The sequence below is a fragment of the Hyla sarda genome, chromosome 3, assembly GCF_029499605.1.
Source record: "Hyla sarda isolate aHylSar1 chromosome 3, aHylSar1.hap1, whole genome shotgun sequence".
Lineage (NCBI taxonomy): Eukaryota > Metazoa > Chordata > Amphibia > Anura > Hylidae > Hyla > Hyla sarda.
In genome coordinates, this window is record NC_079191.1 from 289,544,440 (window position 1) to 289,563,016 (window position 18,577).

General features: G+C 44.0%; 1 protein-coding gene across 6 annotated transcripts in view; it reads right to left on the reverse strand.

Moving 5' to 3' along the window:
• The window catches only part of PDE10A (phosphodiesterase 10A), a 673,197-nt gene that overhangs the window by 153,024 nt on the left and 501,596 nt on the right, over positions 1-18,577 (reverse strand). The window contains exon 3 of one of the 6 annotated variants that reach the window (XM_056566833.1): positions 9,261-9,327. The exons of the other annotated variants lie outside the window; for them this stretch is intronic. Coding sequence (XP_056422808.1) covers positions 9,261-9,327 — 67 coding nt within the window. The remainder of the gene's footprint in view (positions 1-9,260; positions 9,328-18,577) is intronic. 6 annotated transcript variants of the gene reach the window in all.

Here is an 18,577-nt window from a genome sequence, read left to right on the forward strand (position 1 = left end):
GCTTTTGTATGCTTATTATTTTGTTTCCAATTCATGCTATTGTGAAATAAAAAGTATATTTGAAAAAATACCTTTTGAGATATTTATATATATATATATATATATATATATATATATATATACACACACAAATACACACACACACATATACTCGCACATCACGTTGTGTCTGCTTGTAGTGGTGGATTGCCGCTCCGAGCAGGCACCTGTAAAGGCAGCATACCGAGGTCCTTCAGCGGTGGATCCGCAGCGTAATATACACTGGAGATCCGCTCGTGTGAACGTACCCTAACATGCGCATTGCCGCAGAAGCCGTGATCTGTATTAATCACAGCTTCTGAGGGGTTAATGGTGGACATCCACGCAATCGCGGATGTCGGTCATTACCGGCGGGTCCTCGGCTGCTGATAGCACCCGGGACCTGCAGTGTATGACGCAAACACTGCTCCGATGCTCGCGGTCATACAGGACGTAAATGTATGTCCTAGTGCGCTAAGTACTTCCGCAGCAGGACGTACATTTACGTCCATGATCGTTAAGGGGGTTAAAGCATATCAAATAATGCTTATATATGTTACTCACTAAGTCATGCAGATGTCTTTTTTTATGCATTTTGCTTTCATTTGGCACACAAATCCCTCTGTCTGATGCCCACTCATTCTGACATCCACTCCCAACATCCCGGAGTCTAATGTGCTGGGTCTCTTCAAGCAATCACTGCAGGCTATCCAATCCTTTCTGTTTTCAGACAGGAGTATGATAGACAGGACAGGAGTGAGTACAGAGGAGTTCTAGTCTGGCCCCGTTCCTGGACTTCATCTCAGCTTGTTCTTCAGCTGGGACAAAAATGATGCTGCAGCCATTTATGTTCTAGGGACCCCTAGTGGTCTTTTTATAAGCCACAATTGCTATAAAAAGGAGATCAAATTTTTCATGAAGTATATTAGAAATGTTAATATTTTATAAGGATGTACAACATATAAAATGTTTTTGATTCTGACTCTTTAGTATAAACTGGGATGTGTGTAGATTAAGAGTGGCAATGTTTACGGATATTTTGCAGCTAGTGTATGGCATTTTTCACCAGGCTTGCCTCTGTAGGCTTCATCTCTATTAAGTTGTCTTTTAGCTGGTGGACGGAGAATTATGTTCTATGACATAAGGAGATCATGTTTCTCTATATAGCACACACTCTCAGGAACAGCATCAGCATAGAGGCCATTAAAGCATAGAGGCAATACTGAGCAGCCTAAGCTGTGAATGCAGCACTGGGGCAGGATATTACCTTTACTAGAGCTTTCAGCAGATTCTGTGTGTGTGTCTTTCTCTCGCTCTCCTACTCCCCAGCCCTTCTCCATAGACTTCTTTGGGCAACAAGTAAATTAGTTTCAGACTGAATGGGTTTAGAAGGAATTGGTGTTTTTATTATCTATTATATTATTATTCTCTAATAAGAAAAGTCACTGCCCTCACTACCCCTTACCCCCTCCCCCCTTTCATAGACCTCTATGGGCAGGGTCTGGTGAAGGGGCATGATAAGTGAAGCGAAATAGAATTTCCAAAGTTTCTTTTATTTGTTTGTACTATTCGTTTATGCATTTAGTGATCATTTAGAGCATTTCATCATTATTAAATTTAATGCAAATATAAGTACTGTTTGTACGATAAATATAGCAAACATGGGCTACTTTCATGCAATCCCAAATGGTAACATATAGAGAAGACACAGCAATTCAATAAATCACATTTTTAGCACTGGAGGAAAGTTGGGATGACAAAAAAAGTAAATCTAGCTCTAGCTAGGATGAGAGAAGAATAAATCTTCTGGTACACTGCAATTTAGTAAAAATTGTGCTGAAGTCCATTTCTTTTGTTACAGTTCTAATTTCATATAATGCTTTTTATTTTATTTTTTATTTTTTTTACGAGGTGGCTTAATATCAGTAGCTAAATTTTAATAAAAAAAATTATTTGAGGTGAGCCATAATAGATATAATGTATGTCATTAAAAATCTTGGTTAACCTCTAACTAACTTATTCAATTCTTTACCAGATCCAAGGTGCTTTGTTCCTCCCGTTCAGTAAGCTAGCTTTTGAACTGGCACTATAATTGTATACATCTGGTACTTTGACGTCAATGCTTTTTAAAAGTCTGGGCTATCCAGGGGTTCAGCTTCAAGGAATGTACAAAACAACCATGATGACAAATGGAGTTTCCCTCACTTACTCCTACTCATGTTCTCTCAGGTTCACTTTTCACATACACAAGTAAAAAATAAAGCTTACAATAGATGTTAAATTCCAATTTCTAAAAGATGCCAGCAAGTCAGAAAAACATTTCAATATAAAAAAGATATCAAAAACATTTTGGTACTGTTAAGGTCAAAGGGAGAGATCCAGCCAAACCTGTGTAAGAAAAAAAGTGTGCCACCTGCCCATAGTAACCAATCCAATTGCTTTTTAAAAAAGGCCTTTGAAAAATAAAAGCAATCTGATTTGTTGCTATGGACAACTAGTCAACTCTTCCTCTGCCTTGGTTTTAATAAACCTCCAAAAAGTCTAAAACTCACTATATAGGGAAATCTGATTCTGCTACTATAACCGGCTTTCTAAATTAACACTTTTGCTTGCTACCAACAATTTGATTTGGTCTGCTGCCTTATTGACTTTAAAAAGTCAGTTCCCCCCCCCCCCCCCCCCCACTATGCACCGTCTCCCATCCTGTTAACATGTACGTGAGTATAATACAATAAAGAAATAAGAAGAAAGAAGAACTTGGTGAGTGCTGACTTTTTCATTTCTACTGAAAGAATTGACTTTAAAAAGTACCCTTCACCAAATAAACTTTCCTAAACTAACTCAGGCTATGTTCCCTAACTACTCCTTACAAAAAAATTTCAGAGCTTTAAAAAGCTCTGTATCATACTTTTCTTCTTGCTCACATACTGCAATCTTCCAGCAGAAGAAAGTGGTTTCCCAGCATGCATGACATCACTGAAGCCTGCTGGCGGACCACTTTCCTCCCCACATCCTTGCAGTGCTGTGATGAATAGAAGACCTCAGGCTCTGTGTATCTTTCAGTGAGGCTCCGTGCCGCTGTCAGTGAGGCTCCGTGCCGCTGTCAGTGAGGCTCTGTGCAGCTTTCAGTGAGGCTCTGTGCAGCTTTCAGTGAGGCTCCGTGCAGCTTTCAGTGAGGCTCCGTGCAGCTTTCAGTGAGGCTCCGTGCAGCTTTCAGTGAGGCTCCGTGCAGCTTTCAGTGAGGCTCCGTACAGCTTTCAGTGAGGCTCCGTACAGCTTTCAGTGAGGCTCCGTACAGCTTTCAGTGAGGCTCCGTACAGCTTTCAGTGAGGCTCCGTACAGCTTTCAGTGAGGCTCCGTACAGCTTTCAGTGAGGCTCCGTACAGCTTTCAGTGAGGCTCCGTACAGCTTTCAGTGAGGCTCCGTACAGCTTTCAGTGAGGCTCTGTGCAGAGAAGCACTTCCTGAGTTTGGTCTCCTGCTAGTCTGGGGGGAGACCAAGCTCACTGTATAAATTTGTGGTAGGGATCAGAACAGAGCCACCTAGTGGCCGTTTTTTCTATTACATTTTAAACATATTTATGTTGATCTACTTTAAAAGCAAGTAAATTGGAAAGTGTCTGCTAATTAAATAAGTAACACTATATTAAAAGTTTTATTTGGTGACAAGTACTCTTTAAGTATGTTTTATGCAATTTTTTTTTCAGGAGGAATAAAGGATAAACAGCACAATGTAGAGCCCTTCCAAAAAAAAGGAGCACTATTACTTCCTAGTTTGCTAAAAACAGACATGCTATCAGAGAAGGTCTATGATTGTTGTTTTACTCCCTAAAGTCTGGTATTGTCACTGGCCTAATCTAGAGATGGATTGGATGGCATACTAGTTAGCAATACTAGATAGCACTGTCTGGAATTCTCTGCTTGGAGGAAGTAGCGTAGGAAAGCTATAGAGACTTGCCTGTTAGGACCCTTGCTCAGTGAAGTCTTGGCTTGCTGAAATGGACCAGTGAAAGTCTGATACATGTTGCACTTTGCCCAAAGTTGATCCCGCTGGCATGCAGACTGATGGACCTTATAATAGTAACTGTATCTTTCACACACATCTTGCAATTTTGGAACATATACAGGAAAAGGCCCCTGCTATGTATTCTGAATGTATCCTTAATCTATAATGGGCCAAACAACATAATTTATTTTTCAATGGGAGTCAACTTCTGACCTATGCAACGCATTACATACATTAGCTCTACATAAAAATGTTATTAAGTGTACTTAAAAAAAAAATGGCATAAGCAAAGTTCTAGTCACATTCAATCAAGAGAGCAGCTAAAATATAGAATGTCTTTTCTGCCTAATAACATATGTTTCTGAATTGGATACACTTTTCCCCTTCCTACAGCTTCGAGGCTCAACCGTCTACAGCAGTGGTCTCCAACCTGTGGACCTCCAGATGTTGCAAAACTACAACTCCCAGCATGCCCGGACAGCCGTTGGCTGTCCGGGCATGCTGGGAGTTGTAGTTTTGCAACATCTGGAGGTCTGGAGATCACTGGTCTGCAGTGTTAGTTCAGTATAAAGGAAGTTTAGAGGCCCTGACCTTCTTACTGTATCACCAAGACAAAGTGTACACCTGCAACACAACACACAACGAGTGTTCTTTTCTCCTGGTGGCGCAATACAGGAATATACACATTTTATTGTATCAGTCTAATAAAGTTAAAGTGCTTTAGTCCACTAGATGGTACTTCATTACTGCAGAACAGAGGAATGGACATAGAACCTGTTGGAAACATATTTTTTTATACATCTATTTCTGTTCTAAACAGGTTTCTTAAAACCTGCAAACTCTTTAAAGGGGTATTCCAGGGAAAAAAACTTTTTATTAAATTTTTTTTTTATATATCAACTAGCTCCAGAAAGTTAATCAGATTTATAAATTAGTTCTATTAAAAGCTGACATCTCTGCTTTTCTGGGGATTTGCTTCTAAACTGGGCGGTTTCCGAGACAAGTGTCATCAGAGAGCACTTAGACAGAAAAGAACAACTCAACTTCAGCAGCTCATAAGTACTGAAAGGATTAAGATTTTTTAATAGAAGTAATTTACAAATCTGTTTAACTCTCTGGAGCCAGTTGATTATAATATATATATATATATATATATAAATATATATATATATAAAGTTTTTTTTCCAGGATAACCCCTTTAAGGATTTTTTTTCTCTCTAGAATTACCTATACAGTCTAACAGGAAACCATAAAGATTAAATTGAATTCCATAAGATAAAACCACAAAGTATTATTGTGGTGTCCCTCCCTTTTTTTCAAAATGTATATTTGTAGCACAGCTGCAACATCTCAACATGGTGCAGAAAGTGATTTTTCTACAACAACCAATCACAGCTCAGCTTTCCTATCTTTTTTTTTACTCTTTATTATTTATATTTTCCACAAAAAAAAGGATCAGAAAGGCGGGGTACATTTGCCAAAGTGGCCTCCCCCTTATCAACATTCCATAACAACACAAATATAAATCACAATTTTATAAATAGAGATAAGATAAACAAAGAAAAGTCAGAAATCTTCATCAATATATAAATACTCATACCAAATAATCATAAACACCATTACCCCCTCTCTGTATATCTCCTAATCCACTCTTGCCTCGGGAAGAGGACCACCCTCTGCCCCTCTCCCCTTCCTAATCCTTCAGTTCATGCCCCCTATCCACCAGCCTGATTCCCCCCCTAGTGCTTCCAATTACCAAAACAAACACAAAACAGAAAACAAGACCAAAACAGAGAAAAAAAAAAAAAAGACTTACAGAACTCCCTACACGGCCGCCATGTACTATAGACTTGTGTCTCTGCCCCTCTAATACCTGCAGTCAAATCTTCTATTAACATCAGGAGAAAGGAAGGAAGGCACCTCATGTGCGGGATCAGTAGATCTTGCAGGTGGGGGTAGGGAAGGTGATTCCCAAGCCGCTTACCGAAGTTGGTTGTGCGCCCACACACAACAAGGTTAAGAGCAGAAGAGATATGAAAGAAGGTCCACTGCAGCCCTCCTGGGTAAGAGTAGAATCAAAAGCGAATGACCAGGGAGTCAGGAGTTTGTCTGGCGCAGAGAGGAACCATCAGACAGCCAGTAAAATCAATGGATTTATTAGATGCAACGCGTTTCGCTGCGCATGCGCAGCAAAACGCGTTGCATCTAATAAATCCATGATTTTACTTGGCTGTCTGATGGTTCCTCTCTGCGCCAGAAAACTCCTGACTCCCTGGTCATTCTATAACATCAGGTCATTTACTTTAGAAAAACACATTCTCGTGTTGGGGCCGTAGTCTTCTTCCACATGATAGGTATGCATGCTCTTGCAGCCATAATCAAAAAGCTAAGTAAAGAATCTTATAAATGTTAATTGTTAGTGCACAATGATGTAATAGGAACAGAGCAGGTGTGAAATCTAATGTCAATCCAGAGATGCTTCTGCAAATTTGCGGTTACCCCATCCCAAAATACCTTTAGGCAAGGGCAACTCCAGAAAATGTGTAAAAAAGAGCCCTCCTCTTCCCCACATCTCCAGCAGGCGGGATCCACCTCTGGCCATATGGCATGAAGACGCGTAGGGACCCTATACCATCGGGTCATTATCTTATATCCAGCCTCCTGAAATCGTGAGCAGATGCTCGTTTGATGTATCGAGATAAAAATTTTCCTCTCTGTTCCTCATTCAACGAGATCAGTAAATCCAATTCCCATTTTAACAAGGACCCTATGGGCTCCATGTCTGGGGGAGCACTCCATAAATTTTTGATACCACATGCCTCAATGGACCTTCCTACTGTATCCATTTGTTCCATTTTAGTTAATGGTTCCCATCCACCTGGGGGACGTCAAGGGCTGAGATGAAATGCCACAGCTGGATCACTCTCCAGTACCCTAGTGGACACGGGTGCCTCATTTCCATCAACTGCTCCCCTTGACACCCATGTTCGCCCTTGCATGAAATCCCTAGCTCTGAATTTACCCACTCTTATCCAAGCCCTAAACACCGGATCCTCCAGACCAGGAGGGAAACCAGGTCCCCCCAGCACTGGAGTCATAGGAGAGTCACCAGGAAACAGAGGACTCCTGCCCCACTGTTCCGAACATGCTCTCAGTGTAGGACCAATAGTTGGGTGCATCCGCACATCCAGTGCTGCAGTTGTCGGACACCATGGGAGACATTTAAGGGGACACTTAGACCAAGACTGTTCCAGGTCTACCCAGGGCTTAACAGATTGATGTCTACACCAATCTACCACCCTAGCCAGGAGGGCAGCCCTTATAGTATTGACGCATATCTGGCAACCCTATACCCCCCATTGACTTAGGGCGACACATTATTCCCCTTTTTATCCTTACTGCTCTCCCTGCCCAGGATAGCTTTCCTATCTTAACGAGCTCCGGAAAAGTAAAAGCTGTGATTGGGGGTAGTGGAAAAGCTCTCATTCTCTCACACAGTTTGATAAATCAGGGCAATTGTGTGTGTTTTAATATTTTTAGTGTTTCCCATCTATTCTGGTGTGATATAACCAAACGAAATCCAAGTACCAAGTACATGGAACACATTGGGGGAGATTTATCAAAACCCTGCAAAGAGGAAAAGTTGCCCATAGAAACCAATCACATCACTTTCATTTTTCAGAGGCCTTATTAAAAATGAAAGAGGCGATCTGATTGGTTGCTATGGACAACTCAGAAACTTTTCATCTGGACAGGTATTGATAAATCTCCCCCATTAAGTTTTTGCTATGAAGTTGCCGGGTAATTCAGTAGTTACATTTTTGAACTACATGTGATCATAACATACAATATAATATAAATACAATATTATATTAAAAAAGTAAACCTTTCACTAAAAAGTAGCCAGGGACCTGCAGGTAATGGCGGACATCAGTGATCGCGCTGATGTCTGCCATTAACCCCTCCGATGCCGTGATCAATACAGATCACGTTATCTGCTGCAATGCGGTTGTTTAAATGGATGATCGGATAGTCCAGCATGTCGGCAGGAGGTCGTCTTACCTGTTAATGCTGTCATCCCAGAGTCTTCTCCTCTGGTCTGACATCGAGCAGATCAGAGAAGAAGATCGCCGATAATACTGATCAGTGGTATGCATACCACTCTTCAGCATCTGCAATCTATTGATTGCTATAAATAGTCCCCTATAGGGACATAAAAAGTGTAAAAAAAAAGATAAAGTGTTAAAAAATTTTGAAATAGCCCCTCCCCCAATAAAAAATTGGCCCCCTCTTTCCGTTTTATCCCAAAAAGCGTTAAAAATTTTTTTTTTATAAATCTATTTGGTATTGCCATGTACTTAAATGTCCAAACAATCAAAATAAAATGTTAATGATCCCATACGGTGAACGGCGTAAACTTAAAAAAATAAAAGTCCAAAATTGCTGCTTTCCAATTTTCCATCCAATTCCAAAATTTTAATAAAATGCCATTTAAAAGTTACATGTACGCAAAAGTGATACCGGTAATTTCTACAGGCCCGTATACAGAATTTTTTTTGTGGATGAAAATATAAAAAGGTGTGATTTTTAGAAGGCAAGGAGGAAAAAAGATGAAAATGCAAAAATAAAATTGGCTATGTTCTTAACCTCTTAAGGGCAAAGGGCATACCTGTACACCCTTGTCCCGCTCCCCTTCTATGACGCACGCTCAGGAGTTGAGTGCAGGTCATAGCAGGGTGCCAGATATTACCGATCACGGCAATGCTCGGCATGAACCCCTTAGATACCGTAATCAAAATTATCACGGCGTCTAAAATGTTAAAAACCACATCCCGGGTGCTTAACGGTGTTCCAATCAGCTGAAAAGGACGGCAGGAGGGTCCTTACCTGCCTCCTTGCCATCCGATCGGTGCTCCAGTCAGCCATTGCAGGCTGGAGCAGACAAGCACAGATAACCCTGATCAGTGCAATGCTATGGTATAGCATTGATAAGTATATGCAATCTAATGATTGCATGTTATTGTCCCCTATGGGGACTATAAAATTGTGTAAAAAAAATAAATAAATAAAAAATACGTTTATAAAAGTGATTTAACCCCTTCCCTAACAAAAGTTTGAATCACCCCCATTTCCCATAAAAAAAACAAATTATATATATATACAGTATGTATCCAAAAATAAACATATGTGGTATCGTCGTGTGCGTAAATGTCCAAATTATAAAAATGTAATCTTACTTTAACCGCACGGTCATTGCCAAATACCAAAGTCCAGAATTGTGTATTTTTGGGTCCCTTTGTATCCCTTAAAAAAAAAAAAAAAAAAAAAATGTATAAAAAGTGATCAGAAAGTCCCATCAAAACAAAAATAGTACTGATAAAAACTACAGGTCTAAGCGCAAAAAATATGCCCTCTTACATCCCCGTATATGGAAAAATAAATAAGTTATAGTGGTCAGAAGAGGACAATTTTAAACATGCAAATTTTTGAACAAAAAGTTATAATTTTTTTAAAAAAGAAAACAAAATCAAACGTATATAAGTTGGATATCATTTTAATCATACGGACCTACAGAATAAATATAATGTGTAATTTTTTACCTCATATGGGTGTGTAGGTGAAAAACTGAAAGTGTTATGATTTTTACAAGGGAAGGAGGAAAAAACTAAAGTGCAAAAATGTCTCGGTCCTCAAGGGGTTAAGGCCACAATAGGCTGTGTCTTTAAGGGGTTATAAGTATATTTGTAATATACATTCGTTAAAAAATTTGTATACTTTTGTACCTGCAGCTATTTTCTGTGCGTCTCTGCGAGGAGTTCAAATACAGGAAGTGTGGGCACACAAGCAGGCTTCTGTGCACTGAGGACAAGTAGGGCTCTGTGCACTGAGGACAAGTAGGGCTCTGTGCACTGAGGACAAGCAGGGCTTTGTGCAGTGAAGCTGGAGGGGCAAGCTGTGCATAACTAGCTTGCCCCCTGACTGGTGAGCAGTTAAGGGGTTAAGAAATGTAAAGGCAAGATTTTTTAGCCCCCTCTCCCGCCTGTAAAACTTGCCAGTGGCTACAGTGGTATGTCCCATGGGTAGGGGGGAAGGAGTGCACCAATCAGGGGTTTAATAGTTTCCCGGGCTTTCAGGGGCCCTCCCCTGGGTATTTATAGCTGTGGTGCCTCCCTTCCCCCCTCAATCTGCCCAGGACCCGGAGTTTTGTCTGCCGGTTGGTATGTATCTGCCCCTTAGTTATGGCCTGGATGGAGCAGGAGGGTGAGGGCTGGCATGCTCGCTTGTGGCTGAGCTGGCCTCCCCTCCTGTTGCACCCTGGCGTTGGGTTCGGGAGGCTGGCAGACCTCTCCTCAGTCCCGCTCTCCTTCCCCCTGTCCTGCCCGTTCCTTTAATCCTCTTCCCTGCCCGTTCCTTTAATCCTCTTCTCTGCCCGTTCCTTTAACCTCCCTAGCGGTATGATTCCGTCTGGAAATTTGTACCAAAATTTTTTGCATTGAAATTCCACATCCCCCCCCCCCCCCCGTCACATTCCCCCTCCCTTGTCACATTTCCCCCCCCATACCACATTCTCCCCCTCCTTGTCACATTCCCCCCCCTTGTTGCATTCTCCCCCCCCTGTCACATTCTCCCCCCTTGTTACACTCTCCCCCCCCCGTCACATTCATCCCCCCCTGTCACATTCCCCCCCTTGTTACATTCTCCCCCCCCCTTGTTACATTCTCCCCCCTCCATGTTACATTCAACTCCCCCCCCCCTGTCACATCCCCCCTTTGTCACATTCCTCCCCCCTGTCACATTCCTCCCCCGTCACATCCCCCCCCCCCTTGTCACATTCTCCCCTGTGTCACATTCCCCCCTCTGTCACCTTGTCTTGTCCTGCAGCAGAATATACTAGGTTTGCCGGGCAGATTTCAAACCTAGTGTATTTGCTGCAGAACAAGCCCTTTTCCCTTCAGCCAATCACAGGCCACCACTGCGGCCTGTGATTGGCTGAAAAGCGAAAGGTCCTGTAAGATGAATAGAGCAGTGACCAGAGCGCACGGAGGGGAACGACATCTGCAGGGACCGGGATTAGGTGAGCAAAAGGTTTTTTTATTTTCTTCCTTTTTACTTTTACACTTAGTTCAGGGTTTTTCTACCAGGGGGCCTCCAGCTGTTGTGAAACTACTGCTCCCAGAGTAGTAGTTTTGCAACATCTGGAGGCCCCCTGGTTGAGAAACACTGACTTTTAGTATATGCCTTTACCTGCTCTGGCCGGCCCCCGCCATGGGAGCCGACCCGAGCAGATAATCACATATTTTCCCGGGGACTGCATCACTACATCGCAAAAAGCAATGGGATCTGTGTGTGCAGTGTTGTGGCTCCCTATGGGAGCTATAGCATTGCACAAAAAAAATAAAATAAAATTAAAGTATGTTCATGAAGATCAATTTAACCCTTGCCATAAAACGTTTGGATCACTACTCCCCCCCCTTTTCCCCCCCCCATACATAAAATAAATAAACAAAAACATAAATAAATAAAAAATAATAAAATTGAATGAATGAATGAATGAATAAATAAAATAATACAATAATTAAATAAAATATAAAAATCTGTTTTACATCAAGCATATACACGTGTACGGTATCGCTGCTTGCGTACATGTCCGTACTATCTAAATATATATTCGATTGCAGTACTCCTTCAATGGCGTACGCGCAAAAAAAAAAAATAATAAAAATAAAATAAAATTAATTAATTAAAAAAAATTTTTTTTTTAAATAAATAAATTATAAATAATAATAAATAAATAATAAATTACAATGAAATGAAAAAGTACAAACTGTGTAGATTTCAAAACACATACGCATGTGGTATCAAAGGCCACGTGCGTCAATGTCCGAACTATCAAGTTATATATCCTCATTTGATCGCACGGTTTAGGGTGTAAGCGCAAATTAATAATTAAATATATAAATTCTACAGTCCCATATAGCGTATTTTGGTCGCTTTTCATACCTAAAAAAAAAAATGTAAAAAAATAAAAAGAAAAATAATCACAACTCTGATTGACACGACAATGGTACCGCTGTAAACTTCGGATCACGGCGCATGGTTCTTGCAGCCACTGCACCCCAAACCCTCCATCACCTCTCTGCGCAAGGATGACCCGCAAAATTCGTGAAGCGTTCCATATCCTGCGGCCGCTGCTGTCCCTCTTCCTGAGTCCTCTGCTGCTGGTTTCCCGGCGCCATTCCGGGCGGCAGCAGAGTACCCGCAACCATGTGGTCTCCGCCGTGCCTTGTCCCACGCCTGCGGTGGTGAAGTGGTTCCTCCATCTTTTGTGCCTTCTCCATCTTCTGGACTTAGTGAGCGTTCTGTTGCAGGGGGCAGGGGTGGCTCTATTTTCGTGCCTGCCCTTGGGGCTTTGGCAGGCCAGTTGTTTTCAGCTGGCTAGGCTGGGTTGGTGCCCTCTCCTTCCCCGGTTAGTGTGCTTATGGCTGTTCTAACCTTTTGTTCCTGTGTGTTTGTTGGGTTTGGGTCTCGGATATAGGTGTATGTCTATGTTGGTCTCTGGTTGTGAGTTGGGTACGTCTCTTCTTGACGGGGTGCTTTGGTGTGGTATCATTTTCTGCGGTGCACGCTTAGGTGAGTGGTCTTTTGGCCTTACGCTCTGGATGAACGGGTTTTGTGGACTTAGCTCCTGAGGCTTGTTCCATATCCTGATTCGGTGGCACCCAGTTACGGTTTTGTTTCTTTTGGTTTTCTCCCCTCTTGGTTTGGTGTTTCTCTCCGTCACTAGTTGTAGTCCCTCTCCGCTGCTCTGTTTGTCCTAGTGTATTGTCTGATGTTTTCTCCTGTTTGCTCCCAATCTCTGGTAGGCATGGGACTGTATGTCGTGCTGGGTGCTTTAGCTGATGTGGCGGTGGCTAGGTTTCGCTTGGGTCTCAGTTTGTCTTTCCTTGTGGGTTCTTCTGTTTGTGGTTAATTTTCCGGAGGGGGATTCTCCTGTGCTCTACGCTTGTTGGGGTGTGGTTTGTTGCAGTCTTCCGCATGCCGTGTTGGCGTTGGTCTGCAGTTTTCCTGTGTTTGCGTTCTCTCTGTTTTGGTTTCCTCGGGGCTCGCTAGGGGCCCCTGTTCCGGTCCTTGCTGGTTTACTGTATGTTCCGCATGGTATATGGTTCTGGGCGGAGTTTTTTCCTGCAGGTTGTCTCTGGCCACCGAGGGTGTCTGGTATTTGTGCCCCCGCATATGTGCCCCTGGTACGCTATGGGCTGACATTTCGGTTGGTTGGGGTTTTTCAGGAGTCGGGCAGTGGACTGGCCTGCTTTCAGTTCCCCGTTGCAGCGCACGGGGAGCACGCTCTGTTCTCGGTTGTGGCTGGTTTGGTCGGTTGTTGGTGTGGTGTTTGGTTTTCCAGTGGTGCTGCGGTGGGTTTCTGCCATGCTTGGGGTTTTGTTTGAGCTTTTCCCTTGGTGTTGGTTGTGGGACTTTGGATGCTTGCTTCGGCAGCTCATGTTTTAGACTTGTAACGTTACTGTGTGGGTTGGCATGGCCCCTGTGCTTCGTTGCGCGCTAATTTTGTGATGCTTTTCTTCCTTTCTAGTGTGTGATTTGAGTGATCATGGGGCGTGTTTTCTTCCTGTGCTCTGCCTGTTGCATCTAGTGCTTCGCTGTTTGGAGTTACAATTTCTTTCAGGGCTACGCTCCCTGGGGTCGGTATTGGGTGTTGACGTTTTGTCCCGTTTTCTCTGGCTGTAGTTCCGGAGGGTTGCTTGTGCGGCCCGTGGGTCCTTGGGGAGAGTGGTGTAATTCTTTGTCCGCTTTGGTGGCTCCTGCTGCTTGGTCGCACTCACGGTACGGCGCTTGCGAGTGGTTAGTGTTGGTGTGGAGGCCGGGATGTCTACAGTCGAGGAGGGTCCCGGAGGTTCCAGAGGGTCTGTGAACAGCGGATAAAAACGTTAAAAAAAATAATAATAATTATTGGTTTCCATACCTGGAATGCCCCTTGATGTAACCTTACAAGGCTCTGATGTTTGATTTACTGTTTCGTTTTAATAGGATGTGATAATGGAACTTTGTGGGAGTATGTGATGCTGGGATCTTCACCTGTTCATGTGAATCACCTACAAAAAAAAAAAAAAAAAAAAGTTGGGTGGCTTTCCCGCTGTGCTGCGATCCAGTGGGGTGCGGTTGGTGCACGGCACATGGCAGGGGGTGATTTTCTTTCTGCTTTGCGGGTGGTGTATACCTGGGGGGGCCCGCGAGTGTGTGGCCTTGCTGTCGGCGACCGTTTTTTTCCTATCATTTTTGGGTCGCTTGGTGGCGGCTGCGGGTCGAGTTTTTGGTTGTCGTTTTGCGTAATTTTTCTGATCCGGGATTTTGCGCTAGCTTTTTTCAGGGCTAGGTGGATGGGGCACTTTTTCTTTCTCCTCGTCTCCTTCCATGGGACTTGGGTGTCCGTGTTTTTGGGTGCCTATTTTGTGCGTTTCATCTAAAAAGTTAAAAAAAAAAAAAAGAAGGCCCGTCGGTCCGAGACTGTTTAGGCAATCCGGGAGACGCAGCTCGTGCTCCATGAGGGTCCGTGAATGACTGTTTTGTGAGTTCGGGATTTGCTCTCTTTTTGTATCGGGGCTGGGTTTCCGGAGAGGGTAGCGCTGCACGAGGGCCTCGGGCGATCTGCATGTTGTGTTGCTATTTTCGCCCAGTTTGATGTTTTCCATGTGTGTTTTTGTTTTGAGAGCGGCTTTCCGCAAGGTGGTGCGAGTGCTGCAGCACTCTTCGGTGTATGGGCGAGTCTGAGAGAGAAGTTCACACGGGTTATTTAAAAAAATAAAATAAATAAAAAATAAATAAATAAATAAATAAAAATAAAAAAAATGGTCCTGTGGCAGGTACCTCGGATTTCCTGGAGAGGAAATGTGTTGCGCGGATTTCCTGGAGAGGAAATGTGTTGAGCGGATTTCCTGGAGAGGAACTGTGTTGAGCGGATTTCCTGGAGAGGAAAAGCGTTGAGCGGATTTCCTGGAGAGGAAATGTGTTGGGTGTGCCGGGGGGCTGAGGTGGCCCCAGGTGTTGGCTATCCAGTATGTCTTGGGTGGGGGTCGGAGCCCAGTGTAGGGCTAACTGGTCTCCTCCGTGGCGGTAAGAAGACGGTGAAAGCGGGGTCAACCCGGGGTAGACCTCCACACAGGACGGTGTGGCAGCACCTCTCGGGTTGGTAAGAAGCCAATCGGTGTCTTTGTTAGAGTTAAATTGTTATTTATATAAGTAATTTTATAAATAAAGCTGTGGCCGATTCTCACCCACGGAAAAGTTAAATTGTTGTTGTGTGAGTTATTATTTAAGTATTTATTTTAGTAAGGGAGAGGGGTAGTTATAGCCTGCTAGGAGCTAATTGGGTCTCAACAGTCTCTGTGAGATGCTCCCGGCTCAAACATCAGGATGATTGACCAGCCAGGAGCCTGCACACTCCTCATAGAGACACACAGACAAAAGCTGCACGGACAGCATTTTTCCACCCAAAAATCTAAAAATGTTTTTGTCAATATATATTACAAATATACATATAGTAGTATTATCTACATTATATCAAAAGTTTTTGTTAAAGACAGGTACACTTTAATTACACAGGTACTGTCCCCTAAAAATACCCATAATAATATAGCAACAAAAAAAAGTTTAGTTTTGTCCAATTTACTTTTTTCCCTCCCTTTTTTGGTTTAGTTACAATACACACAAAGGGAATAAACATGTGTATAGCAAAACATGTGTTACTGCAATCCTTTTCTGTGAGAAATACTTCATTTTCTTGAAAAATTTCAGGGTGCCAACATTTACAGCCATGATTGTATAATCTAAAAAAACACAGTGACAGTCCACAATTAGTGTCATTAGTATGGGCTTGGGGAAACAGATACTTTTTTCCCCATGTTATGAATTAATCTTTATATCACTGAAAGATGATATGTGAGGAGTGACCTGTATGGCTGACTGACCAGATATGTCTCTGTAAGCTCCGGATCTCCTGTCTATAATCCTGTGGATATTCCTGCCATCCTCGGCTGTAGTGACCTCTGGACATTGTTGCCTGGCCCCTATAACCCTTGGATACTTTTGAGCTACTTAGGGGTCTGTCCTCTGCTTGACCCATCACATGGCACTCTCTGGTGGTGGTGCCATCTTAGGCCTAGAATGCTCCCGCTCTCCCTGCGTCTGCTCTGGCTCTCGGGCCCTAGGCACCTGAGTAGAAAGTCTACTGCTGCTGCAGTGCTCTGTGCTCCCCTGTGCTGGCTGCACTCTGGTGCTCCACATACCTGGTCTCTTGCTTCTCACCTTGGGCGGCCCACGTGCTTTGTGGGACTGTGATCTCTAGCTGTGCCTGCTGCAGCCCTCTTTTGGGCCTCCTCTGGTCTCTGTCGGGAGTGTGGGTTCGCTCAGTGGTTTTATGCTCAGGCTGCTCCTGCTCTTCTCCCCTGCTGGGCACAGTTATCAGATCATGTCTCTGTGGTGGCTGTGCACTTCTGCAAGCCTTCGGTACACAATCTGGTCACCAGCACATCCTTACTTATGGTGGGAACATCTGGCAAGACATCTGGGCAGAAGGAGTGGGAGCGCTTCACAGAGCATGGCACAGGTGCCTCCTCAGAATAGAATTGCAGGATGGCCGAGAGGTAGCTGATGTTCTTGCAAAGCTGAAGCGCTTTGCCCTGAAGCACCCATCTTCAGACTCCCGTGACCACAGTAGATACCTCTCTGTCCCAGCTGCCCTCCCTGAAAGACTAAGGGGCTCTCCTGCTGGACATTTCTACTAAATCTCCGGTCTCCCTGCCTGCTACACCACCAGACATTACAAAGGCTGCAGGCTCTGCATGTCCATGAAAATCTGCTGAACCAACCCTGGCTGCAGTATTTGCTAACATTGGGCGCCGCGGCAGCAATGGATGCCGCACAGCACCACACCACTGTGAACAAGGTGTAAAAACTTACCATGTGCTCCTAGGCAGCTACACAGGGCCTTTTCTTTTCTGGCAGCTTCCCAGTCTGACTGGGAGCACATGGTAAGTGAGCTTTTACACCTTGTTCCCACTGGTGTAGTGCTGTGCGGCATCCATTGCTGCCGTGGCGCTGTGTCTGTGGGGAGGCGCGGCCCTGAGACTGGTTCAAGTGGCATTGGGGCTGCTCAGCCAGTGGGTCACTCCCCCTGTGGGCACTGGTATTGCAGCAGTGGTGGTCGCCACCCAGTGCTATGCCATTTTATGCTAGGGACGTTAGGAACCCACTCTAAATAGGTGGCCTTGACGTGGCGAGTGGGCTTGTACCTTTTGATTAAAATGTATACTAACAACCTTTTAGTTCTTGAATTTATGCTGAGAAGCAAATAGATCAAAATACAATATGTGGATGTGCGACCATGTCTGTTTTTTCTACTTGAATTCATATATTAAGTTAACATGCCGGTGGCAGTCTAAATGGACCAAATGGTTCTCATCTGCAGACACATTCTATGTTTCTAATAAATGCAGATCGCAGTGGGTCTCAGGAGAATGGCCTACTGCGATCTGCCCTTCAGCCCCTGGACTATAACTCCCATCATGGACAGAGTATATCCATGAAGGGAGTAGTAGTCCTAATTTTTCCAAAAGAGTCACGCAGCCAGGGGATGTGCAAGTGCTGTCTCTCAGCGCTGCAGTACTACAACTACTCTTGCAAAACCCCCAGCTGCGGGATTTTTTTGGGACAATTAGGACTACTACTCCAATCATGGACAGACTCTGTCCATGATGGGAGTTATAGTCCAGGGGCTGAAGGGCAGATTGCAGCAGGTCATTCTCCAGACACCCGCTGCGATCCGCATTTATTAACTGTACAAGCCGGTGGCACATGTGGCTTCACTGCACTCCCAGCCGGCTCCTGTGATTAGCTTTTCACCAATCAGAGCTCCCATCTCTCGGCGGCAGGGATTATGAATTGTGACAGCGTATACAGTATTCCCCACCAGGAGCCAGCGGGGAGCGCAGTGGAGCCGCATGTGCCGCCGGCATGTTAATTTAATATATGCGGATCGCAGCAGGTCTCTGGAGAATGACCCGATGCAATCTGCCCCTCAGCCCCTGGACTATAACTCCCATCATGGACGGAGTCTGTCCATGATGGGAGTAGTAGTCCTAAAAGTCCCAAAAGAGTCCGGAAGCCGGGAGATGGGCAAGTGCCATCATTCAGCGCTGCAGTACTACAATAACTCCCATCATGGGACAGAGTCTGTCCCCCCCAGTGATGAAGTCATTAGGGGGCGGAGCTACACCGTTCAGGCCTGACTCTGTTCTCATTATGAGTTTTGCACAGCCCCCCCCCGCCATGATGGGAGTTGAAGTTTAGCAACAATTGGAGGCTCCCTGTTCAGGAACACGCTGCATTATGTGCGCAAAAAGAGCGCAAAAAATGTACTAACCCATTTTTCGTGTTCTTTTCTTCTCATTTCAGATACATGAAACCGCAGGACTACGTCAGATTCGGTGGACTGTGACGATCACCAGCATTTTTTTTTTATTTCAATAAAATAGTTAACTAG